Source organism: Oryx dammah, unplaced genomic scaffold, assembly GCF_014754425.2.
Source record: "Oryx dammah isolate SB20612 unplaced genomic scaffold, SCBI_Odam_1.1 HiC_scaffold_6, whole genome shotgun sequence".
In the NCBI taxonomy this organism is placed as follows: Eukaryota; Metazoa; Chordata; class Mammalia; order Artiodactyla; family Bovidae; genus Oryx; species Oryx dammah.
This window is the reverse complement of record NW_024070190.1, coordinates 30,490,799-30,505,842: the sequence shown is the minus strand read 5'-3', so window position 1 is coordinate 30,505,842 and position 15,044 is coordinate 30,490,799. Positions and strand designations below refer to the sequence as shown.

The 15,044-nt window shown below is 39.8% G+C and overlaps 1 protein-coding gene and 1 long non-coding RNA gene across 6 annotated transcripts in view; one reads left to right on the top strand and one right to left on the bottom strand.

The window, feature by feature from the left end:
- Nucleotides 1-617: 617 nt before the first annotated feature.
- Nucleotides 618-15,044, bottom strand: part of CFAP70 (cilia and flagella associated protein 70) — an 83,057-nt gene continuing 68,630 nt past the window's right edge. For 2 of the 5 annotated variants that reach the window (XM_040242404.1, XM_040242405.1), the window contains 5 exons: nt 14,422-14,583; nt 11,937-12,026; nt 6,716-6,817; nt 2,253-2,300; nt 618-945 (listed from right to left, as the gene is read on the bottom strand). In XM_040242404.1, the coding sequence (XP_040098338.1) occupies nt 865-945; nt 2,253-2,300; nt 6,716-6,817; nt 11,937-12,026; nt 14,422-14,583 (483 nt within the window). In that variant the 3' untranslated portion in view covers nt 618-864. The remainder of the gene's footprint in view (nt 946-2,252; nt 2,301-6,715; nt 6,818-11,936; nt 12,027-14,421; nt 14,584-15,044) is intronic. The other 3 variants (XM_040242406.1, XM_040242408.1, XM_040242407.1) reach the window with 2 other exon arrangements.
- On the top strand, nt 944-1,757 carry LOC120865310. The gene is made up of 2 exons (XR_005721365.1): nt 944-1,047; nt 1,411-1,757. It is a non-coding gene; the product is annotated as an uncharacterized LOC120865310 (long non-coding RNA).

Sequence of the window (15,044 nt, the reverse complement as noted above, 5' to 3'; positions counted from 1 at the left end):
AGGTCGCATTAGGGCTGAAACTAGAGAACTATAAATAAATGATTTTATCCTGTGTTTACCAATGTGCCTCTCACTTTCCCTCCTGGTTTTCCATGTCCCTCTTATTCTCTGTGTCCTCCTTTAAAAAATAAAGACAGGAAGCCTTTATTTTTGGTTTTGCTGTGCACTGATCCAAGAGGACAAGGGTGAGGTATGGTTCCTTTGTCATTTCTAGCCCTAGAATAACGGCCTCAATTGTGAGGAGTTTTACATCTGTTACATAGTAATGGATTCTTCATAGAGCCCTTGTGATTTACATCCATGAAGATACTGTCAGCAAAGACCACTCGATTCAGCTTCTCTGTTCACTGTTAGATCTGGGCACAACTAATGTGCTCTTTGCCCTAATGCAGTGACCCAGTACAGCATTCTTCCTTTCCACCCACTTTAGAAAATAATGCCTTAATTCCTAAGTTCCAGTAAGTGAACCTGGTCACAGACCTTAGCAGTTGACTTCCTACAGGAGTAATTCTGATAAGCTTTCACTAATAATTAACATACTATACCTTACTTACACACACACACACACACACACAAATAGTTATATTCTTATGTATATCTCAGCATACAATAACTGATGAATTCTGAGTTTTTTATTTAGATTTTTTTCTATTGCCATCCAGTTAACTGTCAAACAGTAAAACATCCAGTAACAATAGCCATTCAGTAAGACAATGGAAATAAATGAATGGGTATCAGTTATATTGATGATCGTTTCTTTCTTTATCCCCAGTCTTCATTCTGGTGAAACATCCAGGGTTTAATTTTTCTTGGAAAGAAAGGAGCTCAGCATCCCATACGGAAAATTCTTCAGGTAGAAGGATGTCAGAAAGATGGATTTCCAAAGCCAACCGTCTCCTGAACCATGTGGAGCTCTGCAAGCAGATTCTCATCTTTCAATTTTAACTGCGTAAGAGGTAGAAGGGAAGAACACATATGTCACACCTGACATAGCTATGTGGAGACTCCTTATTTGTGGGGCCACAGCTAAAGAACATAGTTCCTCAGGTTGGAATTGACTCTTCCTATATTCTCTGTTTCATGGTAACTCCACTAAAAAGTCTCAGAACACTGTGCTGGTTACATGGAAGTGTTCACTTTACAAAAATTTACATGGTATGAATGCTCACAATTTGTGCATTTTTTTGTGTAAAAAAAAAGTTTATTTTTAAAAAGTATACCCTAATACCCAAATATATTCTTAACTAATGTATAATACTGTTTGGCAGGTGGGAGACAGGAATAAAATACAAAGGAATCAAAACCATTAGATTTGAATTTAATTTTAAAATCTCAATGTGTAATGGACACATCTGGTTGCCTACAAATCCACTCTCTTCTTTTACTAACAAAATCTTCATTTCTTTTCAGGGCAGCAATGTAGGCAACTAAAAAGCGACAGAGTTTCCCTTGCAGCTAGCAGTAATTTCAGTTGTGATCAATGAAATGTAAGCTAAAGTCACATCTCTTTAAAGGGAGGTGAAATAGCTAGTGTGGCCCTTTTTTCCTTTGCCTAGTTTGTTCTTTACTATACTTGAAATATGCATGTGATAGCTTGAGGTACAATGGCTGTCTTGCAACTGTGAGGGCTGGAAACTTCATGTTATGACTGGTGAAGCAGAAAGAAAGAGGTTGGGTTTCTGTTAACACTGTGGAGCTGTGGTACCAGTATGTTCTGGACTTTTCATTAGATGAGAAAAAACTCCTAATTTGTTTAAGCCACTGGCTTCCAAGTCACATTATTTGCAATCATAACCAATAGACTAGACCAGGGATTCACGAGCAATAGCTCATGAGCCAAATCTAGCCTGCTGCCTGTTTTTGTTAAGTAAAGTTTTATTTGAAATACAGCTGTGCTCATTGGTTTGCATATTGTCTGTAGCTGCTTTTGCACTACAAGGGCACAGTGTGGTAGCTACAAGAGAGACCACGTGGCCCACAAATCCTATTCTGCCCTTTACAGAAAAATTTGCTGACTGCTGGACTACAACAACACCTTCATTTTGTATGTGAGGATAATGAGGCCCATGGAGGGTAAAAAAAAGATCTCCCATGGTAATATGTGGGTTATGGCAAAGTTGGTAAGAAAGTCCTCTAGAAAAATCTTCATATCATGAAATGCTGTGAAGTCAAGTCTTGAATTAAGCCAGCACCTTCCTCCTAGCATTCCCAATGTCGGTATACTACAAATAGCAAAGGTATCTGCATCATACCTTCATCGTGTACTTGTAGGCTTGCTCAGCTTCCAATTGTCGTCCAGCCTGAAAAAACAACACAATTTAGTGATGAAGACATACCATAATACTCATTAAACGGAGAAGGCACACTGCCGCCATTGCTGCCTAAAGCAGAAGATTCCACAGCTTCTTGGTTAAGAACCTCTGAATGAAGAGCAGAAGCAGGAAAATGAAAGGTGGTGGGGAAACCAGATAGTAAATATAATATATACTTATAAATAAATATATATATATATATTCCTCCATTTCAAATAGCTGAAAGACAACTTGGCCTTTTTTTTTTTTTTCCTGAAAGCACCGTAAGTCATTTGTTCCTCTTAGTATTGAAGCTATTCTGTTTATATTAGCTAACACACATAGCACTTGCTTTGTAGTTTACATTGTTTTAATCACTTACACTTTTAAAGTGCTTTACTTTCATATATACCACTATTATTTATATTTATATTGTATATTATTTACATGCCACTATTATTTATAATTCCCAGTTTACAGATAGAGAAGTCTGGGCACAGAGAAGATAAATAACTTGCCAGGGTTATGAAGCTAGTAAGTGGAGGAGCCAGGTATTAAAACAATACAGCCTGGCTCCAGAGTCCAAGTTTTTAACTGCTAAAATTTATCCCATCGTGGAAGAAGCAGATACTGGCATTACTTGCATGTAGATCTGGATATGAAGGGAGAACACTACTTCTCCTAGTTACTTCTTGTATGAAGTACTCATGTAAGACTTAAATGAGAATAATATGAATTCACTAATAGACTTCACTCAGCATCTGTTGGATCATCGAAAAAGCATGAGAGAGTTCCCAAAAAACATCTGCTTTATTGACGATGCCAAAGCCTTTGACTGTGTGGATCACAACAAACTATGGAAAATTCTGAAAGAGATGGGAATACCAGACCACCTGACCTGCCTCCTAAGAAATCTTATGCAGGTCAAAAAGCAACAGTTAGAACTGGACATGGAACAACAGACTGGTTCCAAATTGGGAAAGGAGTATGTCAAGGCTGTATATTGTCAGTTCAGTTCAGTTCAGTCGCTCAGTTGTGTCTGACTCTTTGCGACCCCATAGACTGCAGCACGCCTGGCCTCCCTGTCCAACACCAACTCCCGGAGCCTTCCCAAACTCATGTCCATTGAATCAGTGATGCCATCCAACCATCTCACCCTCTGTCGTCCCCTTCTCCTCCTGCCTTTAATCTTTCCCACCATTACGGTCTTTTCAAATGAGTCAGCTCTTCGCATCAGGTAGCCAGAGTATTGGAGTTTCAGCTTCAACATCAGTTCTTCCAATGAACACCCAAGACTGATCTCCTTTAGGATGGACTGGTTGGATCTCCTTGCAGTCCAAGGGACTCTCAGGAGTCTTCTTCAACACCACAGTTCAAAAGCATCAATTCTTCGGCCCTCAGCTTTCTTCACAGTCCAACTCTCACATCCATACATGACTACTGGAGAAACCATAGCCTTGACTAGATGGACCTTTGTTGGCAAAATAATGTCTCTGCTTTTTAATATGCTGTCTAGGTTGGTCATAACTTTCCTTCCAAAGAGTAAGCGTCTTTTTATTTCCTGGCTGCAATCACCATCTGCAGTGATTTTGGAGCCCCCCAAAATAAAGTCTGACACTGCTTCCACTGTTCCCCATCTACTTCCCATGAAGTGATGGGACCAGATGCCATGATCTTTGTTTTCTGAATGTTGAGCTTTAAGCCAACTTTTTCACTCTCCCCTTTCACTTTCATCAAGAGGCTTTTTAGTTCCTCTTCACTTTCTGCCATAAGGATGGTATCATCTGCATATCTGAGGTTATTGATATTTCTCTCGGCAATCTTGATTCCAGCTTGTGCCTCTTCCAGCCCAGCGTTTCTCATGATGTACTCTGCATATAAGTTAAATAAGCAGGGTGACAATATACAGACTTGACATACTCCTTTTCCTATTTGGAACCAGTCTGTTGTTCCATGTCCAGTTCTAACTGTTGCTTCCTGACCTGCATATAGGTTTCTCAAGAGGCAGGTCAGGTAGTCCCATCTTTCTCAGAATATTCCACAGTTTATTGTGATCCACACAGTCAAAGGCTTTGGCATAGTCAATAAAGCAGAAATAGATGTTTTTCTGGAACTCTCTTGCTTTTTCCATGATCCAGCAGATGTTGGCAATTTGATCTCTGGTTCCTCTGCCTTTTCTAAAACCAGCTTGAACATCTGGAAGTTCACGGTTCACATATTGCTGAAGCCTGGCTTGGAGAATTTTGAGCGTTATTTTACTAGCGTGTGAGATGAGTGCAATTGAGCATTCTTTGGGATTGGAATGAAAACTGACCTTTTCCAGTCCTGTGGCCACTGCTGAGTTTTCCAAATTTGCTGGCATTTTGAGTGTAGCACTTTCTCAGCATCATCTTGCAGGATTTGAAATGCCTCAACTGGAATTCCATCACCTCCACTAGCTTTGTTTGTAGTGATGCTTTCTAAGGCCCACCTGACTTCACATTCCAGGATGTCTGGCTCTAGGTGAGTGATCACACCATCGTGATTATCTGGGTCATGAAGATCTTTTTTGTACACTTCTTCTTAATATCTTCTGCTTCTGTTAGGTCCATACCATTTCTGTCCTTTATTGAGCCCATCTTTGCATGAAATGTTCCCTTGGTATTTCTAATTCTCTTGAAGAGATCTTTAGTCTTTCCCATTCTATTGTTTTCCTCTATTTCTTTGCATTGATCGCTGAGGAAGGCTTTCTTATCTCTCCTTGCTATTCTTTGGAACTCTGCATTCAGATGCTTATATCTTTCCTTTTCTCCTTTGCTTTTCACTTCTCTTCTTTTCACAGCTATTTATAAGTCCTCCTCAGACAGCCATTTTCCTTTTTTTGCATTTCTTTTCCATGGGAATCATCTTGATCCCTGTCTCCTGTACTTACATATCCTTAATTTTTCCCATTTTTATCAGTCAGTTTCTGAGCAAAGTGTATTGAAATCTTGCATTTTAGCTTATAGATGAAGAAACTGAGGCCCAGCAAGTTTAAATAAATTGTCCAGGATCCCACAGCTAGTTGTGGCAGAGCTGGGTAAGAATTCACGTATTCCTCATACTGATATTTACTCCAAAGAGAAAATTCAATCATTTTTATTTTGTTAGTTTCTTTTATAATCACAATATCCCCTGTTGGTTCTGTATTATGTTGGCCAACAAAAAATTGAGGGCCACTCTCATCATTCCCAATTTGAATCTTAGGCTAATGTGCAAGTTATTGAAGCAAGTTATTTTAATTTTGAGAGGGTTATTTCCTACAGGTAAAGCAGCTATCACAAATTTCCACCCTTAGCCAGCAGTTCAACAGGAAGGAATGATTCAGAAACAGTATAAGAGAATCTCCTTTGCTGGTATCTGACCTTGTTACATTCTGATACAATATCACTCCCATTTGTAATTCTTTTAAAACTACTTTAATGAAACAAGAACTCAGGTCATTAAATATAACTAAATACATTTAAAATATAAACACCATGCCTTTCCTGATTAGTTTGGTAGAGCTGAGGTAAGAACTCAGGTAAATATCTAATCTATCTTTCTGAATAGCTAAACTATCTATCTGAATTCTGCTCTCAGAGAAAAATGTCAGAGACAATTGCAAAGAAGAATGCTTCACAGCTTTGGGTACATGTTTTAAATGATAGGACTTTTGGGGAAAATATCTTCAGTCTATCAGAGATTTCTGTTGTTGGTAATTCATTTATGTCTATACCCTTATAGGCTACTTTGCCTTTTTTTTTTAATCACTGGATTTTTATATAGCTTTTATAGACCATATCCTAAATTTTTGGTAGATCCAGAGCATAAATGGCATGACTATACAATTCCCAGACTTGAGGTCCTAAACATGAGAGGGTGCTAAAAGGAAGGCAGAAGGAGAACCTCTCTTCCCCAAGTCTAATCTGCCATCCCACTCCATAACCCCTGCACATCTCCTAACTACAACCCCAGACCACAGTCTGATCTGTACATGCTCCTTCATCTTGGGGCAGGGCGCACATTGGGCTGGGCTTGGTTTGTGTGGCTTGGGGTTGGGCCTAATGAGCAGCTCAAAAATGTCACATGGAGCCCACTCCACCTGAAACCCCCACTGGTGGTCAATTCCAGTCCACCCCCTTTACCACTCACCTGAGAACACCAAATCCAAGTGCCTCACTTCTATTTTTAGAATCTCATTTCCAGACAAACACACCTAAGCATATAATTTTCAGGCACATTCTAAGGAGAAGCTTCCAAGACATGGCCCCTCCTTCATCATCAGTATAATGACCAAATCTAAGCTCATCAAACCTCAACTATCATGAATTGATGGCCTTCCCACTATCCCTTTCTTTACTTGGCCCCTCACCTCTCTGCCCAAGGACACTGTGTAAGGATACACTGTGTAAGGAAACACTCACTTTCAGGCAGACCAGAGCCAGATATGCCCACACTTCAGCATTGTAGTTGTTCAAAGCATTGGCTTCAGAGAGAGCATCCTCAGCCTCTGTGAGCTCCTCCAGCTTGAAAGGAAAAGAAGATACGTGATTTGTTAAGTCAGAGTAATTTCCATTTAAGCCAGCTAGAATCTGTTTGGCTGAAAATGCTATGTCCAAATAACTGGTGTATGTGTGACCCATACTAATAATTTTCAACTTAAAAAAAAATTTAGCAACAGAAGTCATTGTTCAAACAAAATCTTTTGTGGTGGTGTTCCAATATATGAGGCTTCCCTGGTGGCTCAGAGGTTAAAGCATCTGCCTGCAATGCAGGAGACCTGGGTTTGATCCCTGGGTCGGGAAGATCCCCTGGAGAAGGAAATGGCAACCCACTCCAGTATTCTTGCCTGGAGAATCCCATGGACGGAGGAGCCTAGTGGGCTACAGTCCATGGGGTCGCAAACAGACACGACTGAGCGATATGAACGAGTTAAAAGTAGAACTGCTTTGATTAAAAAGTCAGGTAGGGGACTTCCCTGGTGGTCTGGTGGTTAAGAATTCACCTTCCAGTGCAGGGGATATGGGTTCAATTCCTGCTGGGGGACTAAGATCCCACATGCCATGAGACAACTGAGCCCTCTCACCACAACTAGAGAGAAGCGTACTTCCACGAGGAAGAGCCCGTGCCCTGCAAAGATCCCACATGGCACAACAAAGATTCCACATGCTGCCACTAAGACCACTGCTGCTGCTGCTAAGTTGCTTTAGTCGTGTCCAACTCTGTGCCAGCCCATAGACGGCAGCCCACCAGGCTCCCCCATCCCTGGGATTCTCCAGGCAAGAACACTGCAGTGGGTTGCCATTTCCTTCTCCAATGCATGAAGGTGAAAAGAGAAAGTGAAGTTGCTCAGTCATGTCTGACTCTTGGCGACCCCATGGACTATAGCCTACCAGGCTCCTCCGTCCCTGGGATTTTCCAGGCAAGAGTACTGGAGTGGGATGCCATTGCCTTCTCCACTAAGACCACATGTGGCCAAAAATAATTAAGTAAGTAAATAAAGAACATGCAGAAAAAAATACTACTAAAAAAAAAAATCAGGTAGGGGAATCTGGAGCCCTGTCTGGCTCTCAATTTATACCCCTCTTCTTCCCTCTCTCTACAGCAGGCCCATGAGGGCTTCCATGCCCCATGGAGCTTCAGGTGCCAGGGCTGGAAAAAACAAAAGTATTCTCTATCATGTGTGCATCATTCAGTGATTTCCCTGCACACAATGGGATGTCAGACACATCTGTAGTTGTTTCATTTACATCATGTATCCCTTTCTTAAGTTAAAGTCCTATTAGTCTGTCAAATTACTATTGGTCAGAAAGGTTCTCTTTCCCCTAACATTAGTTATTGATAGCACAATCTTGAGCTATAAAGTATTCAGAGATTCTAGGGTGCTCCCTGAGCTCTGGGCACATGGATATCATTGTTGCCCCTAATATGGTGAGTTTGCTTTGTAAAATCTTCCAAAAGGCCACCTAAGGAAAGGATAAGATACTTCTCTCTCCCTAGTAAAGTGCTGTTCATTTTCCTGTTTTATAAAAGATGATAATGGGTTTCTAGGCCCAAGATAATATGAACAATGGCCTTTCAAAAATGCCCATATATTTTCCCATACTTTACATGTCTTGGCGATATTAATTATTTAATCAACTTATACTTGCTAAGGCTTTACTCTGTGCCAGGCAATATGCTAGATAATTTGAATAAAAGAAAAAATACAATCTTTGTCCTCAAATACAAAAGAAAAAAATACAACCTTTGCCCTTTTATGACAGATATATAAAAAATTAAGACAAAATGAAAACTCAAATACATGAAGAGTTCTGATACAAAATAAGCACCCCCACACGCATATACGTGTATGTATGTATAATTTAGTGGAGGGACAGAGGAATAATTCTTCCTGAGAGTAAAGGACGGCTTCAGAGAAGAAACATTGCTAAAGTCAATCTCAACAAATAAGAGCTGTTAGCTGTATTTCAAGGCATTCCGGGTAAGAGGAATTTCATATACAGAAGCATGGAGGCTTCGGAGAGAATGGCATGCTCAGGAAACTTAATAAACCTGTGTGGCTGGAGAAGAGATGGGTGGGGGAGAGAGAAATAAGGTGAGAGAGAAAGAGAACAAAGGAAGTGATAACACTGAGAGGATTAGGGAGAGACCAGATCAATTAAAAAAAATCTGATTATTCTTCTGAAACAAGGGGTAGTATTGAAGGGTTTAAATAGGGAAGTAATAGGTATCTGCATATTTTAAAGACCACTTTGATAACAACAGCAGCAGATGAATTGAGGGAGAACAGGAGACCAGCCTTGCAAGTAAAGGGGATAAAGCTTGAATTAGAGCAGCAAAAGTAGGATGAAGAGGAGAGAATAGACTTAAGAGACATTTAGGAGGCAAAATTAATAGGATATTCGATGCCTAGTTAGAAGTAATGGAAGTAGACTAGGATAGCTTGTAAGTTTCTGGTTTGGTTGACAGAGTTCATTTAGTCCCATTCACTAAGATAGGGAATAAAGGGGAACGTACAGGCTTAAGGAATGTGAGAATCCTTCAGAGATAAGTTAGGTTACATTTTGGATATGTAAATTATTAGGTGTCTAGGGGACCACCAAAGGGAGCTGTTTGACAGAAGGGTCAGAACATGAAAGTGTTAGGAACTGAAACTTTAGAATTCACTGGGGCACAGGCGGTAGTTAAGCCCACTGGGGTGGATGATATTTCTTAGTGAGAAGAAATACAGTGACAGAAGAGCTGGCTATAGAACCCAAGAGGACCCAACAATTATGGTGGGTAAAAGACCAGGAGTCGGGAAAAAAGGCTGAGAAGGACACCCTTGTGGAAGTCAACGGAGGAGAGGGCTTCAAGAAGTTGGCAGTCAACAGGTTAAGTGTCACAGAGAATTCATCTAAGAGTCTACTGCATTTGGCAATTAAGATGTTATATGTGGTCCTTGTCAGATAAGTTTCAGCCAAGTGTTAGGGTTATACATCTAATTGCAAGGAAGTGAAGGGTAAATGCAACCTAGGAAATTAACATATAATTCACAAGTAAAGAAATACTTGTATCACATGATTTCAACTCCTTTGTGATGAAAATGTAAATTAAGATACATATTGGGATTCCCCAGTGGTTCAGTGGTTAGGACTCCATGCTGTCACTGCTAAGGGCCCAGTTTTAATCCCTGGTCAGTGAATTAAGATCCTATAATCTGTGCAGCACAGCCAAGAAAAAAAGATACATATCAAATTGGTACATGATAATGCCCATTGTTGATGAAGTTAACAGTAAAATGGATTCTCTTACCTGGCAGAGTAAAAATCAGTATATAGCCTTTCTAGAACATGAGTTGACACTATAAAGACTAACATTTTTCTACATTCTCTATGAATATATCCTAAGGAAATAACAGAATTATGCACAGAAATTTATGTCTAAGAATGTTTATTCCTGCTTTATTTATAATAATATAATTGTAGAAACTAATGACAAGTCCAATACTAAGTGGCTGGTCAAGTAAATTGTGATATCCCCACACATAGATACAGTATAACTATGACTGAAACACTCACTGGGGGGCAGAGATTACTTGGACATCTTAGCAGTAGGGCTTAACACAAGTTTTTCTGAATTTCTATATCAATAAAAATATTTTTATACTACTTAAAACAAACAGAAGCATTATTTATGCTGACTAGTTAATATAGTTGGTTTCCTGTAGTTTCGAAAGTGCTGTTTGGTTTTTAACACCAACAGTTGTTTTACATCCTTTCTGGGAAGGTGGAACAGAGGGCATGCGGCTTCTATTTAAGTGATCACATGTCCCCGTTGACTATATCCCAGTGTAAGTATTAATATTGCCCTTTACATTCTTAAAAGTGTCCAGGTTTATATGATAAATTACATGGTAATCTTACTTATTCATCCAAACCAGGGAATACTACACAGTTATCAAAATTCATGTTTTAGACTAGTTGATGATGTGAGAAAGTACCAATGCTATATTGTCAAGTAGAAAAAAGATTACAAAGCAGCAAATATATTATTTACAATCTTATACATTAAAATTACTTCCGTGCTAAGTCACTTCAGTCATGTCCAACTATTTGCAACCCCACGGACTACAGCCCGCCAGGCTCCTCTGTCCATGGGATTCTCCAAGCAAGAATATTGGAGTGCATTGCCATGCGCTCCTCCAGGGGATCTTCCCAAGCCAGGGATCAAACCTGTGTCTCTTATGTCTCCTGCACTGGCAGGCAGTTTCTTTACCACTAGCACCACATATGTACAAAAAAAGACTGGAGGAAAGTGCATTCAAATGTTAACATCATTGGTTATCATCAATGGCAGGATTAAGAATACTTTCATGTTTTCTTCATATTGTGTATCATCTATATTTTCTATAATGATCATATTTTACCTTTATGATTTAAAAAATAAAACAGCAATGAAGGATAGGAATCAAGGCACATAAACACTCTTTTGGTTAAGGTTAACAACCAGGGAGGTTGTTATTGTTGTTAAAGAAGGAGGAAGTACACGGAAAGAGTTGATTGAGAAGGAAAGCTTAGTAATGTAAATTTTTTAAAAAAGAAAATATTAATAAAGTAAGGGATTAGGAGAAAAGGAGAGGGAAAGATCACAAATATGCATGAAGGAGTTAAACGAGAACAGGAGAATGCATGCCTCTTTCAAAGATTAGAGAAAAGGAGGGAAGGGTAACTAAAGAGTTTTCAGTGGCAGAGGAACAGAAGATCTGCCAGAAGCTGTAGCAACTTTTCCTGAATATAGAAGGGCCACAGAGCTTAATAAGTATCAAGTAGCTTCTTTAGTTGAGTAGATTCTTCACACCCTATATCACTTTTCTCTTACAGGTAACATCATAAAATTATGAGCTTATGTACCAAATAACATTAATTTTTTTATTATATAGCTTCACACTTTAGTTTTTGTGGGATTTTTAAAGAAATTTTATTTTTGTAGTTCAGATTGAACTTCACTTTTCTACTGAACAGCTTTGAAGAGCAGCTTTTTATTAGAGAAGATTGCCCTGACAGCCTTCCCACCATCATTCAAACCCCATGGATACCTGGAAGGCCAAGGAGTCAAGGTCAGCTATATGCACAGGCTAGTCTCAATATCTCATACTCTTACCCGATAACAGGCGATTCCCAGTCCTAGCCAGGTAAGGCATGAAGGTGATCTCTTACAGGCTTGCAAGTAGGTTTTCTTTGCCTTTTCGTACTGTAGAAAGAAAGCACCACTAAGCTGTTGTTCTTCTAGAAGCTTTAAATACTGCATTGCCAGAATAATCATGGGGCTTCTGTAATTGTATTAACACTCCACACCAATCTAAGTTAGATGAGTCCTTGGATTATTAAGAACTCATTATAACTTTTTAAGAGAAGTTTTATGTTCACAGCAAAACTGAAAATACAGAGATTTTCCAATTACCCCCAGTCCCCACACATGCATAGGCTCTCCCATTAGCAATATCCTCCACCAGTGTGCTATCTTTGTTACAACTAACGAACCTACACTGACATATCATCATCACCTGAAGTCCACGGTTTTCCTCAGGGTACACTCTTGGTGTTGTACATTCTATGGGTTTGGACAAACGTGTGACATTTTTCCATCATGAGAGTATTTTCACTGCCCTTAAAACCCTCTATGCTTCATCTATTCATCACTCTCCTTCCTCTAGTCCCCGGAAATCACTGATACCTTTGCTGTCACCATGGTTTTACCTCTTCCAGAATATCATACAGTTGGAATCATGCACCGCCAAGCTTGTGCACATTTGATTTTTTCACTAAATAACAAGCATTTAACTGTGGTTTTGGAGAAGACTCTTGAGAGTCCCTTGGACTGCAAGGAGATCCAACCAGTCCATTCTGAAGGAGATCAGCCCTGGGATTTCTTTGGAAGGAATGATGCTAAAGCTGAAACTCCAGTACTTTGGCCACCTCATGCAAAGAGTTGACTGATTGGAAAAGACTCTGATGCTGGGAGGGATTGTGGGCAGGAGGAGAAGGGGATGACCGAGGATGAGATGGCTGGATGGCATCAGTGACTCGATGGACGTGAGTCCGAGTGAACTCCGGGAGTTGGTAATGGACAGGGAAGGCCTGGCGTGCTGTGATTCATGGGGTCGCAAAGAGTTGGACACGACTGAGCGACTGAACTGAAGGCTCCTTTTATGTTTTTTCATAGCCTGACAGCTTGATAGCTTTTTAGCACTGCATAAGGAAATGGCAACCCACTCCCGTGCTCTTGCCTGGAGAATCCCAGGGACAGGAGAGCCTGGTGGGTTGCCATCTGTGGGGTCACACAGAGTCGGACACGACTGAAGTGACAGCATAGCAATGTTCTATTATCTGGCTGTACCACAGATTATTTATCCATTCACCTACTGAAAAACATCTTGGTTGCATCCAAGTTTTGGCCATTATAAATAAAGCTACTATAAACACTCATGTGCAGGTTTTGGTGTGGAGATGGTTTTCAACTTCTTTATGTAAATACAAGGAGCATAACTGCTGCATCAGAGGGTAAAAATATTTTTGATTTTGTTAGGAATTGCCAAACTGTCTTACAAAGTAGCTATATCATTTGTCATTCCCACCAGCAATGAAAGAGAATTCCTGTTCCTCCCACATCCTTAGCAGCATTTGGCAATGTCAATGTGCCAGATTTTGGCCAGATTTTGGTGTATAGTTATATTTCGTTACTGTTTTAATTTTCATTTCCCTAATGATATCTGATGTGGAGAATCTTTTCATGTGTTTATTTTCCATCTGTATTTCTTCTTTCATTAAATTTTTTGGCCGCACTGTGTGGCATGCAGGATCTTAGTTCCCTGACCAGGGATCAAATCTGCACTCCCTCCAGTGGAAGCATGGAATCTTAAATACTGGACCATCAGGCAGGTCCCTTCTGTCTTTTGTATTTCATCTGTATTGTGTTTGTTAAGGTCTTTGGCCCTTTTCTTAAATATTGTTTTCTTAAAGAATTGTCGTTCTTATTGTTCAGTTTTTAGAGTTCTTTGTATATTCTGGATAGCAGTCCTTTAGCAGTGTATCCTTTGTAAATGTTTTTTCTCAGTAATTTTTTTCACAGTATTTTTATTTTATTACAAAGCAGTGTATCCTCTATAAATGTTTTTTTGCAGAATATTAATTGGAAGGACTGATGCTGAAGCTGAAACTCCAATACTTTAGCCACCTGATGTGAAGAACTGACTCATTTGAAAAGACCCTGATGCTGGGAAAGATTGAAGGCAGGAGGAGAAGGGGACAACAGAGGATGAGATGGTTGGATGGTATCACCGACTCAAGGACATAAGTTGGAGTAAGCTCCAGGAGTTAGTGATGGACAGGGAGGCCTGGTGTGCTGCAGTCCACGGGGTCGCAAAGAGTCGGCTACAACTGAGCGACTGAACTGAACTGAATATTAGACTGCCTGAGTTTGAATCCTACTTCTATTAATTACTGGTTATCTGATGTTGAGCAAGTCACTTTACCTTTGGATATAAAAGTATCATTATCATATTATTATTTTTAATCCTCAAAGAAGGATGCTAATGTTAATCAGGTCCCAGACCATGACCAGTTATTCCCCATCCTCTATTCCTCACCTCTTTCTCTTCCAGATATATTTGCCCCAGGCGCAGGAAGATAAAGTGCATTTCAGAAGCATCCACTACAAAACTAATGGTTCGCTCATAGCATGCCTTGGCCTCCACATGATTTCCACTCAGAAAATAGAGATGACCCTTTACGCCCCAGACATTAGGGTTCTGAGAAAGTGAAGAACAAGTAGTACATGGGATGAGATAGTATTTAAAAGCATATTAATGATTTTTGTTTAACATTTTGATTTAAATGAAGTCCGTGTTTTTTGCAAATTAGAAAGAGGGCCATTCAGTTGTACTGGGAAATACTGCTCTAGGACCGCCCTCTCATTCTTCAAAGTCATTTTGTCCTTCGGGTAAATATTAAGAAAAACATTCAAGCATAACATGATGGTGTTCACAAAGAGAAAGTAGACATTCAGGAAAATTGAAGTAGATAAACTGTCTGCTAAAGAGCTGTCCTTATCTTTGCTCTGGCCTTTGTAAAAGTCATGATTAATTAAGAAAAACAAATGGAAGGAAATTAGATAAAAATGAGCTAACTGCTTGTCCTTTCTCCAAACTAAATTTAAGACGCAACGGCACCCCACTCCAGTACTCTTGCCTGGAAAATCCCATGGACGGAG